Raw genomic sequence first — 12,611 nt, 5'->3', positions numbered from 1 at the left:
AGGGGCTGGGCAGTGGCCAGAGGGTGGGCAGAGGCCATGGTGAATTGTTGTGCCATGCCATAATCCCTGCAGCTGCCCTGGAAGCAGAATGCAGAGCCAGCTCCTCCCCTCTGCTCCCTCATCTCTCCCTGGGGCAGGTGGCAGCTGTTGGCTCTCCTGGTAGGAGGGGGGAGAGGAGGGGGGAGAGGAGGGGGGAGAGGAGGGGGGAGAGGAGGGGGGAGAGGAGGGGGGAGAGGAGGGGGGAGAGGAGGGGGGAGAGGAGGGGGGAGAGGAGGGGGGAGAGGAGGGGGGAGAGGAGGGGGGAGAGGAGGGGGGAGAGGAGGGGGGAGAGGAGGGGGGAGAGGAGGGGGGAGAGGAGGGGGGAGAGGAGGGGGGAGAGGAGGGGGGAGAGGAGGGGGGAGAGGAGGGGGGAGAGGAGGGGGGAGAGGAGGGGGGAGAGGAGGGGGGAGAGGAGGGGGGAGAGGAGGGGGGAGAGGAGGGGGGAGAGGAGGGGGGAGAGGAGGGGGGAGAGGAGGGGGGAGAGGAGGGGGGAGAGGAGGGGGGAGAGGAGGGGGGAGAGGAGGGGGGAGAGGAGGGGGGAGAGGAGGGGGGAGAGGAGGGGGGAGAGGAGGGGGGAGAGGAGGGGGGAGAGGAGGGGGGAGAGGAGGGGGGAGAGGAGGGGGGAGAGGAGGGGGGAGAGGAGGGGGGAGAGGAGGGGGGAGAGGAGGGGGGAGAGGAGGGGGGAGAGGAGGGGGGAGAGGAGGGGGGAGAGGAGGGGGGAGAGGAGGGGGGAGAGGATTAACCAGGTTGGAAGAGCCCTTTGAGATCATCAAGTCCAACCTCTCACCCAGCACCATCTGATCAACTCAACCATGGCACCAAGTGCCTCATCCAGGCTCTTCCTAAGCACCTCCAGGGATGGAGACTCCACCACCTCCCTGGGCAGCACATTCCCATGGCCAATCTCTCTCTCTATGAAGAACTTCTTCCTAACATCCAGCCTAAACCTCCCCTGGCACAGCTTGAGACTGTGTCCTCTTGTTCTGGTGCTGCTGGCCTGGGAGAAGAGCCCAACCCCCACCTGGCTCCAGCCTCCCTTCAGGGAGTTGCAGACAGCAATGAGGTCTGCCCTGAGCCTCCTCTTCTCCAGGCTCAGCAACCCCAGAGCTCCCTCAGCCTCTCCTCCCAGGGCTGTGCTCCACCCCCAGTGCCAGCCCCGCCTGGTGCTGAGTGCGGGCAGCAGGGCTGGGATGAGAGTTGCACTCTGGACCCCGTCCCTCCCGGCCGCTCTCTGACACCTCACCGCCCCCCCCCATTGCTGTCCCAATGCACATCCTGCACAGCACAGACTGCAAACAGCCAAGAGCTTCAGGAGCCAACCCCGCGGCCCCCAGCCCCGCCGGCACCCCCCTGCCCCTGGCCAAAGCCAAACAGAACAATTCCTCACCCTCCCCGAGCCTGCCCCAGCCCCACGGAGCCCCCTGCCCCCCGCGCCCCTCCCGACCCCCAACTCCACACACGCCCCCGGCAGCCCCACGCAGCCAGAGCCTTCCCCGCTGCGCTGCCGCCGCCCTCAGCGCTCCCCGGCCCCCTCAGCCCCTCCCGCCCCGCCGCAGCTCACCAGCCGGCAGCTGCCGCTCGCCCGCCAGCACCTCCGGCACTTCTCCCGCGCTCCGGCCCCGCTGCCGCTCCCCACGGGGCAGCAACAATGGCGGCCGCGGCCGGCAGGGGCAGCTCCTGGCTGGGCCTCGGCAGCGCCCAGGGGGAGGAGCTGCCGCGCTCCCGCCGCCTCTCATTGGCTGCGGCTGCCCGGCCGTGGGCGGGGCTTCCGTTCCAGACTGCTCCCTGCTTCCGCTCCCCGTCCCACGTGGCCGCAGCAGCCGGAGGGGCCGGGCCGGGGTCTCCCTCGCAGCGCTCTCTGCTCGCCAGCAGCCTGCCGGGGCCGGCGGCTCCCTGTGCGCTGAGCTCTTCCTCCTTCTCCTGCTCTGCTTCGCTCTTGTTCCGGCGTCCAGGTGGGGTGAGGGAGTCTCTGGGGCTGAGTTGGGGGTGGTGGGGTGGGGATCAGGGAATGCTCTCTGTGGGGCTGCGAGGGGTCGGGAGGGTCGCTTGGGTTGGGGAGGGGTTTGTGGGGTAGGGCTCGGTGGGGCTGGGGCGGGGGGGGAGCCTCTGCGGGGATCTAGGGGGAATCGGTGGGGTTTGGCTGGGGGCTTCTGCGGATATGTGTGGGGGGGTCCATGGGATCCAGGGGAGATCGGTGGGGTACGGGGTGGGGGTGGGTCTGTGAGGTCCGGGGGAGCTCAGCAAGCTTGGTGCTTGGGGTCTGTGCGGTGGGGGGTGTCGCTGTGATTGTGGGGAGCTCTGTGCGGCTGTGGGGGTCTGCGGTGTCGGGGGTGGTCGGGGGGGGCTGTGGGGTAGGGCAGAGGTGTGCAGGGTCGGTGAGCGTCGTCTGTGCTGTTCTGGGAGGGGTCTGTGCGGTTGCGGGGCCCCGGGTGGGGTTGGGGCTCGGTGGGGTTCCTTGTGCTGCTGACTCCCCCTGTTAGGAGGTGTGGTTTTTTTTCCAAGGATTCTCTGAGCCCTTGAATTTGAGCTTGGGATCTGCTTTTGACCTTAGCTGCTGATTCTTGAGCTTGGGGACTGGATCTGAGCTTGCAGCTGGTTCTTGGGCTTGGGAGCTGGCTCTGAGCTTAGGAGCTGGGTCTGCACTTCTGATCTTGGTTCTGGATCTTAGGGGCAGGCTGTGGGCTCAAGAGGTGGTCCTTGAGCTTGGGAGGTGATTCTGACCTTCGTTGCTGGTTTTTGATCTTGGGGGCTGGCTCAGCTTGGCTGAGTGTGAGCTTGGGAGCTGGGTCTCACTTTTGATCTCGTTCTTGAGCTTGGGGGCTGGCTGTGAGCTGGGGAAGCTGTTCTGAGCATGGGAGCAGGTGGTGAGCATAGGAGCTGAGTGTGAGCTCTTCACCTGCCTTGAACTTAAAATGTGAGAGGTTGGGTTCTGGGTCTGGATTTTGATCTGGGTCTGAGCCTGAGGGCTGGGTCTGCACTTTTGAACTGCTGCTTGTGCTTGGGAGCTGCATCTGAGCTTTGGATCTGGTACTGCACTTCTGATATGGGTTCTGGAGCTTGGGGACTGGTTCTGAGCTTGGGAAGTGCTTCTCATCTCAGTTTGGAGGTGGTGTCTGAGCTTGGGGGCTGCGTCTGAGCTTGGGGGCTGGGTGTGAGCTTGGCCCCTGCCTTGAATTTAAAATGAGAGAGTTCAGGCAGTTGGAAGTTGAAGCTGAGCTGCTTTGCACTGCAGTGCTTCAGAGTTTGTGGTGCTCCAAAGGCAGATCTCAAAGAGCTGCTGCAAGAGTTGAGCTGAAGTGGCACAGTGCCCTGCAGAGGCAAAAGCTCTTCCCTGCCAGTCAGCCATTGGAATCATCTCCCCAGGGCAGTGGTGGATTCCTGTGTAGTCTTTAGTTGTTGGCTCTGAGCTTGGGGGCTGATTCTTGTGCTTGGGAAGAGGTTCTGACCTTAGTTACTGGCTCTTGAGTTCAGGGGGTGGGTGTGAGCTCAGGAAGCGTTCTGACCTTAGTTGCCTGTTCTGGAGCTCGGGATCTGCTTCTGAGCTTGGGGTCTGGGTGTGAGCTTGGAAAGCAGTTCTGACCTTAGTTGCTGGCTGTGGGCTTGGGGTGTGGTTCTTTACCTCAGGGCCTGTCTCTGAGGTCAGGGGCTGGTTCTTGAGCTTGGGGGCTGGTTATGAGCTTAGGGGCCGTCTCTGAGCTTGGAAAGTGGTTCTGACCTTACTGGCTGGCTCTTGAGCTTGTGGGGGCTGGCTCTGGAGCTTGGCTCTGACCTTTGTTGCTGGTACTGGAGCCTGGGGGCTGATTCCTGAGCTTGGAAAGGGTTTTGACCTTAGGTGCTGGCTTGGGAGCTGTTTCTTGAGCTTGGGGGCTGGGTGTGAGCTTGGGAAGTGGTTGTGATCTTAGTTGCTGATTCTTGAGCTTGGGAGCTGAGTCTGCACTTTTGATCTAGGTTCTGAAGCTTGGGTGCTGGTTCTTGAGCTTAGGAAGCGGTTCTGACCTTAGTTGCTGGTTCTGGAGCTTAGGGGCTGGCTCTTGAAATTGGGGGCTGGCTCTGAGCTTGGAAGTGGTTCTGATTTTATTTTCTGGCTCTTGAGCTTGGGGTCTGGATGTGAGCTTGGAAAGGGGTTTTGAGCTTAGTTGCGCACTCTGGGCTTGGGGTCTGGTTCTTGACCTCAGGGCCTGTCTGTGAGGTCAGGGGCTGGTTCTTGAGCTTGGGAAGTGATTCTGACCTTAGTTGCTGGCTTGGGAGCTGAGTCTGCACTTTTGATCTAGGTCCTGGACCTTAGTGGCTGGCTCTTGAGCTTGGAATGTGGTTCTGACCTTATTTGCTGGCTTGTGAGCTTGGGGCCTGGGTGTGAGCTCTGGAGGTGGCTCTCAGCTTGGGAAGTGTTCTGACCTTAATTGCTGGTTCTTGAGCTCGGGGGCTGGCTCTGAGCTTGGGAAATGGTTCTGATCTTAGCTGCTGGTGCTGGGCTTGGGGCCTGGATGTGAACTTAGGAGCTGGCTCTGAGCCTGGGGGCTGGCTCTGCATTTCTGATCTGGATTCTTGTGCTTGGGAGCTGACTCTGACCTTAGTTGCTGGTTCTTGAGCTGGGGGGCTGGGTGTGAGCTTGGCCCCTGTCTTGAATTGAAAATGAGAGAGTTCAGGCAGTTGGAAGTTGAAGCTGAGCTGCTTTGCACTGCAGTGCTTCAGAGTTTGTGGTGCTCCAAAGGCAGATCTCAAAGAGCTGCTGCAAGAGTTGAGCTGAAGTGGCACAGTGCCCTGCAGAGGCAAAAGCTTTTCCCTGCCAGTCAGCCATTGGAATCCTCTCCCCAGGGCAGTGGTGGATTGCCCTGCAGGGCAGAGTTGGAAGGCTCAGCTTGGCAGGGGGCTGGGCCAGCTCCTTTCCAGTGCAGTGTCAGCTGGCAAGGTTGGAGCAGCTGAGCCTTGGGGTCCCTTGCAGCCTGGCATTGTGTGGCAGCAGAGCTGTGCTGCTGGTTTTGAGGGCACTTGGAAAGCTTCTGGAGCATTTGTGCAGAGTGTGCAAGACACCCCTGAGCCTAGCAACTCCCTCAGCTCTCTTCAGAATGAACTCTGCAGAGCTGGAAGAGCTTTCCAGGAATTTGGCAGAGTTTGGAGGAGTTAGGAAGGGATTTTGGTTCTCCTCCTCCTTGTCCTCTTCCTTGTCCTCCTCTGCCTCATCTTTTTCCTGCTCTCCCTGGAGGCTGCACGTAGACTCCTAGAATCCTGGAGTGGTTTGGGTTGTCAGGGAGCTGCAAAGGTGCTGCAGTCCAAGCCCCTCTGCAGTCATCAGGGACATCCTGCACTAGCTCAGGTTGCCCAGAGCCCTGTCCAGCCAAATCTTGAACCTCTGCAGGGCTGGGACCTCAAGCCCCTCCCTGGGCAACCTGTTGCAGTGTTCCAGCAGGCTCCTGGTGCAGAACTTGTTCCTCACCTCCAATCTCAATCTGCTCTGCTCTAGTTTGCAAAGCCTGCAGGGACAGGACCAGAGGCAATGGCTTCAAAGAGTCCCTCTGCAGCCTTCTTGTAGTTCCCTTCAGGTACCAGGAGGTCACTCTTAGGTCTCCACAGAGTCTTCTCCTCTCCAGGCTGATCACCCCCAGCTCCCTCAGCCTGTCCTGGTAGCAGAGCTGCTCCAAGCCCCTGATCATTTTTGTGTCCCTCCTCTAGGCCCTCTCCATCAGGTCCATGTCCTTCCTGTGTTGAGGGCTCCAGAGCTGGCTGCAGTGCTGCAGGTGAAGTCTCAGCAGAGCAGAGCCAAGTGCCAGGATGGCCTCTGTCCATCTGTGGCCCTGCTGCTTTTGGTGCAGCCCAGGCTGCCCTTGGCCTTGTGGGCTGCAGGCTCCCCCTGTCTGTTCCTGTCCAGCTTCTTGTCCAGCAGCACCCCCCAGTGGTTTTCTGCAGGGCTGCTTCCTATCCCCTCCTCCCCCAGCCTGTCCTGATTGTGAGGATTGTGCCAGGCCAGAGGCAGGACCCTGCCCATGCTCTTGTTGAAGCTCAGGAGGTTGCCCTGGGCCCCTTCTGCAGCTTGTCCCCTTGAGCTCCTCCACCTTGTTCTGCAGGGCATTGTCTTAGGTTTCAGGAGGCAGAGAGTCTCTCTTTGAGCCTTGTGAAAGGAGTTGATGCCAAGCTGTGGCCAGAGGGTTGGATAGAATTGGGCAGTTTCCATGGCTGTGCTGTTCAGAGCTGCATCCTACAGTGCAAAGCATCCAATCCACAACAATCCATAGTGTGCCTGGGCCACGGGACCCAAGCAACCTCCCTAGGCCAAAGCTTCCTCCAGAGCTCCACCAAAGCAGGCCAGAACCCCAGGCCCCAAATGCCTTCCCCCTCCCTCATGCCTCTCTGCCCCTCCTCTCCCCATACCCAAGAGCTGCAGTTACAGATTCTGGTAGGCAGCTCCCAGGTGAGCCAGGCTGCTGCAGGCTGCAGTTGGCAGCATTGCCAAGGCCTCAAAGCTCCTCTGCAGAGAGAGATCCCAGAAGATGTTGCTGGGAGCAGAGAGGAAGGGCACAGGAGGTTGGAGATCCTGTGCTGTTCCTTTGTAGAGAGTGGGTGCAGGCCTTGTGGGAATGAACTAAGCTAGATGACACTTTGTGGTGTCCCTCTGGACTCTGCTGTCCCTTCTGGAGGTCTCTACTCTCTGGTGTAAGACATCCCAGTGCCTTCCACCCACCACAGGGATTCTCCTCCATGCTCTCATCCAGAGGCTTCTGTTGGGCCCTGTTTGCTGTGTAGATCAGCCCTGGTGATGCTGTGGGACCCTGGGGACTCTGAGAGGGCAGCAAGTGAGTGGAGATGGAGCAATGGATGGAGAGATGGAGGGTGAAGGCTGCAGGGGGTGGGAGGGCTTAGTTCAGCAGCTGTGTGGCTCTGCCTGGCTCTGGCCTACAATGGTGCTGGCAACAGCTGACCCCAGAAGCTCAAAGCCCCAAACCCTGCCTGGCTCAGGACAGCCCCCTGTCCCCTCCTGACATGCAGCACAGCCCAAGCAGGCACTCAGGGCTCCTAGCCACACAGCCCAGCCATCCCCCATGGCAGGAATCACCTGAGGTCTCACTCCCTCTCTGTCCCCCTTGCTCTCATCAGTTGCTGCCTGAGGTGGCTGCAGGGTCCCTCCCCAGCCCTCATCTGTAACCCCCCCTTGGCTTGGTGCTGTTCTTTCAGGCCTCCAGCTGATCCCAGCCTTTAGTCTCAGGCCCCTTCCATTCTTGTGCTGCTGCTTCCAGCCCAGTTCCTTAGATGCTTCCTCAGCCACAGCATTTCCCACTCCACCCTTCCAGCTGCAGTGGCAGTGGAGGTGGGGGACACAGGGCCATGGGACAGCCAAGGCAGCAGGGCCATGGATGTGGTGGGAATGAGGGAAGGGCCTGAGAATGCTCAGGCAGGAATTAGGCCTTGTCCCCCCAAAAAGGGGATAGGATGCAGGGCCCAGGTGGCAAATGTGTGTGCAGGGAATGGCAGAATCTGGCAGCATTTGAGGAGGTGAAAGGAGTGAATTGTGCTGCAGCTCTGCCTGTGTCAGCTGGGAGATGAACAGCAGCCCATGGGCACTGTGCCCTCCCATCCAACCTCATTTTTCTCTTGGGGATGTGGAGTGGCAGCTCCAGGGAACTGCAAAGAGCAAGCTGAGAGAAATGGTCAGGGACAGAAGGAAGCAAAACTCTTTCCACTGAGTCTCTTTGGACTGCAGGTGTGTGAAGGGTGCTGGAGATGTGAGGTTTGGGCAGGAACCAGAGACTCCTCCAGCATCCCAGTGAGGGCTGAAGAGGTTTAGCAAGAAGCTGCCCAAGTCCCTTCCCCCTTTGATGCACCTCCTGAAAGCATGAAGCTCCCTTTGTGTGTCCTGAGGGCTGCTGTGATCTTCTGTTGGGGAGTGGGCAGCAGAGAGGTGTGTGCAGGGCAGAGGTGAGCACAGAGTGGGTGTGGTAGGGGCAGGGCCAGGGAGGAGAGCTGTGGCCAGAGCAAGATCTGCTGTCAAATGCAGCTGCAGGCAGCAGAGCCCTGGGCAGGCAGTGAGGGGAAGCTTTAGGCAAGGCCTGGGAGAGGCTGTGTAGAGGCAGCTGTGTTGTGGTGCTGGCCTGCAGCTGTGTGCTGGGCTTGGGAGCTGAGCCTGCACTTAGTCTCATAGTATCATAGTATCAGTCAGGCTTGGAAGGGACCACAAGGATCATCTAGTTCCAACCCCCTGCCATGGGCAGGGACACCCCACACTAGATCAGGCTGGCCAGAGCCTCACCCAGCCTGGGCTTAAACACCTCCAGGGATGCGGCCTCAACCACCTCCCTGGACAACTCATTCCAGGGCTTCACCACTCTCATGGTGAAGAACCTCCTCCTCACATCCGGCCTCAACCTTGCTTAGGTCTCCCATCTTGATCCGCCCTGGGAGTGTGCTGTGCCTGTGCTGCTGGGCTTGGGAGCTGCCCCCAGCAAGGCTGAGCTGTGCTGCCTGGTCCTGGGCAGTGCTGAGTCATCCCTTGCAGATCAGTGCTCTTCTCTGAGCCCTTTACTTCTCTCTGTCAGGGGCTGAGTCCTCTCTCCATCATCCCTGCCCCTGTGTGCTGGGGAAGAGCAGAGTTTGCAGATCTGTCCCTTGGAGCAGCCTAACAGGTAAGAAACCCAGAGTGGGTCAACAGCAGGGCCCCAGCCCCCAGGGCAGCTCCCAACCTCCTCCACCTCCTCCTGTCCAGCATAATTCACGTCTCCAGGAGCTTGAGGCACATCAGGTGTTGTGGGAGTTGAGGAATGCTCCAGGCTGCTGGGGTGAGTTGTGAGCAGGAGGTAATGCTTGGGGGTTGGGATTTGGAAGGTGGTGGGAGAAGGTTGGAGGTGGTTTGGTGTTCCTTGTTCAGTGCTGCTGCCTCCATTGTCTGAGCCAGGGGAGATCAAAGGACAGGGCTGGTCCAGGAACCCCCCTGCCAATGCCACCAGGCTCGAGCAGAGTAGGACAAGACCATGTGTAAGTCCCAGGGTACCTCAGGGCACTGATCACAGGAACCTGGGGTCTCAGCACAGGTATTAGAGGTCTGTGCCCACACTGTGGCAGAAACTGAAGGTTTGAGGTCCCCTCTGCATTCTCTCCTCTAGCTGGGTGTTGGGAGTCAGGGAGTGTCATGACCCAGGCAGGATCTGAGAGTTTGAGGTCCTGGGCTCAGGTGCTTCCATCTTCCCTATTGCAGAGCTGTGACCCCTTCCTGCCACAGTATGGCCTCACAGAAGGACCCAGACAAGAGCTGGGAGGAGAAGCAGCACCCAGAGATCAAGTTGGAGAAGCCAATGTGCAGTGCCAAGGTAGAGGAAGATGGGGAGGAAAAAGAGGAGAAGATGGAGGATGATGTTGAGAATGATAACTATGAAGAGGAGGATAATGATGATGAAGGTGAGCAGGATGAGGGGGAGGAATGTATGGAGGAGGCTGAAGCCAGAGCAGGTCCCTCAGTGTCACCCAAAGAGCTGATTCAGTGCCCTGAGTGTGGGCAGAGCTTCCCAGGTAGGTCAGAGCTAGTGAAGCACCTCTGCCCACAACCTGGCTCCCGGCCCTTCGTTTGTGGTGACTGTGGCAAGAGGTTCCGCTGGAACTCAAAGCTCATCCAGCACCGCCGCACCCACACTGGAGAGAAACCTTTCATATGTGCTGACTGCGGCCAGAGCTTCACCCAGAGCGGTCATCTCACCCAGCACCGCCGCACCCACACTGGAGAGAAACCGTTCACCTGTGCTGACTGCGGACAGAGCTTCACCCAGCGCTGTCATCTCACCCAGCACTACCTCACCCACACTGGAGAGAAGCCCTTCTCTTGTGACAGCTGTGGCAAGCGGTTCAGGCAGATCTTTACTCTTAGGCAACACCACCTCACCCACAGCAGTGAGAAGGCCTTCAGCTGCAGGGACTGCGGCAAGAGCTTCAAACACAGCTCCACTCTCACCATCCATCGCCGCATCCACACTGGAGAGCATCTGTTCCCCTGTGCTGAGTGCGGCAAGAGCTTCACCACGAGCGCTGCATTCATCCAGCACCAACTCATCCACAGTGGTGAGAAGCTTTACAGCTGTGCCGACTGCGGCAAGAGCTTCACCCAGATGGGGAACCTCACAGAGCACCGTCGTGTGCACGCTGGCGAAAAGTCTTTCAGCTATGCTCAGTGTGGCCAGGCCTTCAGACATAAGCGCACTCTCATTGAGCACCACCGCACTCACACCGGTGAGAAGCCTTACACCTGTGATGACTGTGGCAAGAGCTTCAGACAGAGGCACGCTCTCAGTCGCCACCGCCGCACCCACACTGGTGAGAAGGCTGTCACGTGCTGATTGCGGTAAGAGCTTCACCCGGATGGGGCGCTTCAAGAAGCACCGCTACATCCACACCAGAGAGCAGCCTGCACTGGAGGGGAGGCATAACTCCACCTAAAATCTGTGGGATAATCATGACCTTTCTGAGAGGGCCTTTCCAGCACCAAAATCATCCCTTTTTCTTTTTGCAGTTCTCAGGGACTGGGGACACCAGCAGCAACAAACACCTCCTGCCCTTCTGAACACCAATTATTGCTAATGAGAACAATTACAGTGCTGAGTCGACACAGCTGGAGCTCCCAGTGGAGCTGGGCAGGGCTTTGCCAGGGTCTGTCTGGTTCTTCCCCAATGCTTTGTGTCTCCCTGGGGTAAGAAATCCTCCGTCTGTTGACCAATTGTCTCAATAAAACCCAAAAGTTACCCAAATCCTGTCTGTTTGCTTTTATTTCAGATATCCCTGCCTCAATGCCTGAATTTTGGGGCCATTTGCTGCCAAGGGATGGGGTGGAGCTGTGTGCCCAGTTCAGGGAGGGAACGGTGAGGCTCTCAGAGGAGTCTTGAGGGGCATCTCAGAGGCATTCTTCAGGGCCTTTCACGTGATCTTAGGTGTTTGGGATTTGGATGGTCCTAGGACTGACTTTTGGGATCTTTGGAGGGTGTAAGGGGAAGCTCATGGAGATCTTTGGAAGGACTCAGAAAGCTTCTGTTGGCTTTCCACTCTGGGGCTGGAACAGGTTGAAGAGCTGAGAAGAGGTTAAGCTGCCTGTTCCCCCCCAAAACAGAAGGGAGGGAAAAATGACACACACAGGAACAAAAAAACCCTCTGGGCTGGGATAAGGACTTGAGATAAGATCAAAAGGGTTGAATCCAAATGAGAACCCATAATGCACACTGACCTGAGGCTGCTTGCAGAAAGAAGCACAGCAGTGAGCAGCAACAGCCAGGAGTTCAACCCCTACAGCACTCCCCCTCAGCAAAGAGCCAGCACCTGAGAGCCAGAACCCCACAGCAGCAACCAGAACAGGTAGTGTCTAATGTTGTAATCTGAACTTCAAGCCCTGTAGTCCTTTGCTCCAGCCAGCACTGTCCCTGTGAAGGTGGCATGAGGCAGGATGGTGTGGAGTAATGGAAGCAAATTAACCTTTGGTATTCCCAAGCCCTCATTCTGTGCCATCTGCACCATGCCCAGCAACAATCAGCAGCAGGCCTCAGGCACTGTCCATTCTCACTCCACAGGAGGTTGCTTTGCAGTACACAGAGGACTGCTCACTGCAGGTGCTCTGCAGCTCCATTCTGTTCCAGCACAGTCTGGATCAGTCCATACCCCGTCCAAATGCTGCAAATGCTGGGGCTGTGTTTCCAGCTCTAGGACAATCGAGACCAGTGACTCCTTCCATGCCTCCAAGTGAAAGCAAACTGTGGCTTGCATCCCAGTACTCAGCTTCCAACACATCCAGGTGTGGGGATCCTCCTGTCACACCAGAAACACAGGTGGGTTCCACCACTGTAGGTAGTTAGGCTCCAGTGGCCGGAAGATCTCGCGTTGTATGGGAAGATAGGGCCCCTCTCCTGATAGCCAATAGCGTTTAGTTTACAGTGCAAGCAGACAGAATTGATGTAAACCTCAGTTATATCGTGTAGTGTCGTTCACTAATAAAGGCCATTTGCCATCCACCACATTGGTGTCTGCGAGCTGATGGACTGAGTGGTCTGGGGTTGGCTGCCTGGCCGTTCCTGAACCAGGTCGCCACACCTATGACAGGCAACAAGTGGTGCCGAAACCCGGGAATTCGCCTGGAATCGGGTGAACGGCGGCCGGAGCGGCTGGACCAGCCCGGCGGGGAGGACGCTCCCGGACCAACAAGGAGGATGGAAGCCCTTGTGAAGGTCGTGTCGCAGTTACATAGGCAGTGGGGTATTGATTGTGAACCCGAAGATTTTATTCTTGCAGTTGCTAGGCTGTTGCAGCTTGGGGTCATAAGCCAGCCCGTGGACATTCTCCACCAAGAAACATGGAGCAGATGCACTGAAGCGCTAGCTCTGGAGACGATGTCCTCAGGCTGTGGGAAGGATCTTAGGTCATGGGGGAAAGTCGTGCGGGCTCTGCAGGGGGCCAGGCAGGAGAGGGGGATCTGGAGGGCGATAGGAGACTGTTTGTCGGCCATCCTGAGGTGGGGAGTCGGGGTAGCCACGCGGACTTCGCGTCCCCCAGACGATGGCAATTCTGCCGAGCCTGAGGAATTGCGGGAGGGCAATGTACCCCCGGAATCCCCGAACCCT

The 12,611-nt window shown here is 58.6% G+C and overlaps 1 protein-coding gene across 1 annotated transcript in view; it reads left to right on the top strand.

The window, feature by feature from the left end:
* Positions 1-10,349, top strand: part of LOC137457384 (zinc finger protein 135-like) — a gene marked incomplete at its 5' end in the record, with an annotated part of 102,039 nt that extends 91,690 nt beyond the window's left edge. The window contains one exon of the mRNA XM_068169284.1: positions 9,627-10,349. Within this exon, the coding sequence (XP_068025385.1) occupies positions 9,627-10,349 (723 nt within the window). The remainder of the gene's footprint in view (positions 1-9,626) is intronic.
* Positions 10,350-12,611: the final 2,262 nt, after the last annotated feature.

The sequence above is a fragment of the Melanerpes formicivorus genome, unplaced genomic scaffold (assembly GCF_026170545.1).
Source record: "Melanerpes formicivorus ecotype bairdi unplaced genomic scaffold, bMelFor1.0.p_v2 SCAF_177, whole genome shotgun sequence".
Lineage (NCBI taxonomy): Eukaryota > Metazoa > Chordata > Aves > Piciformes > Picidae > Melanerpes > Melanerpes formicivorus.
The sequence above is the reverse complement of the archived record's forward strand: the minus strand, read 5'-3'. Positions and strand labels throughout refer to the sequence as shown.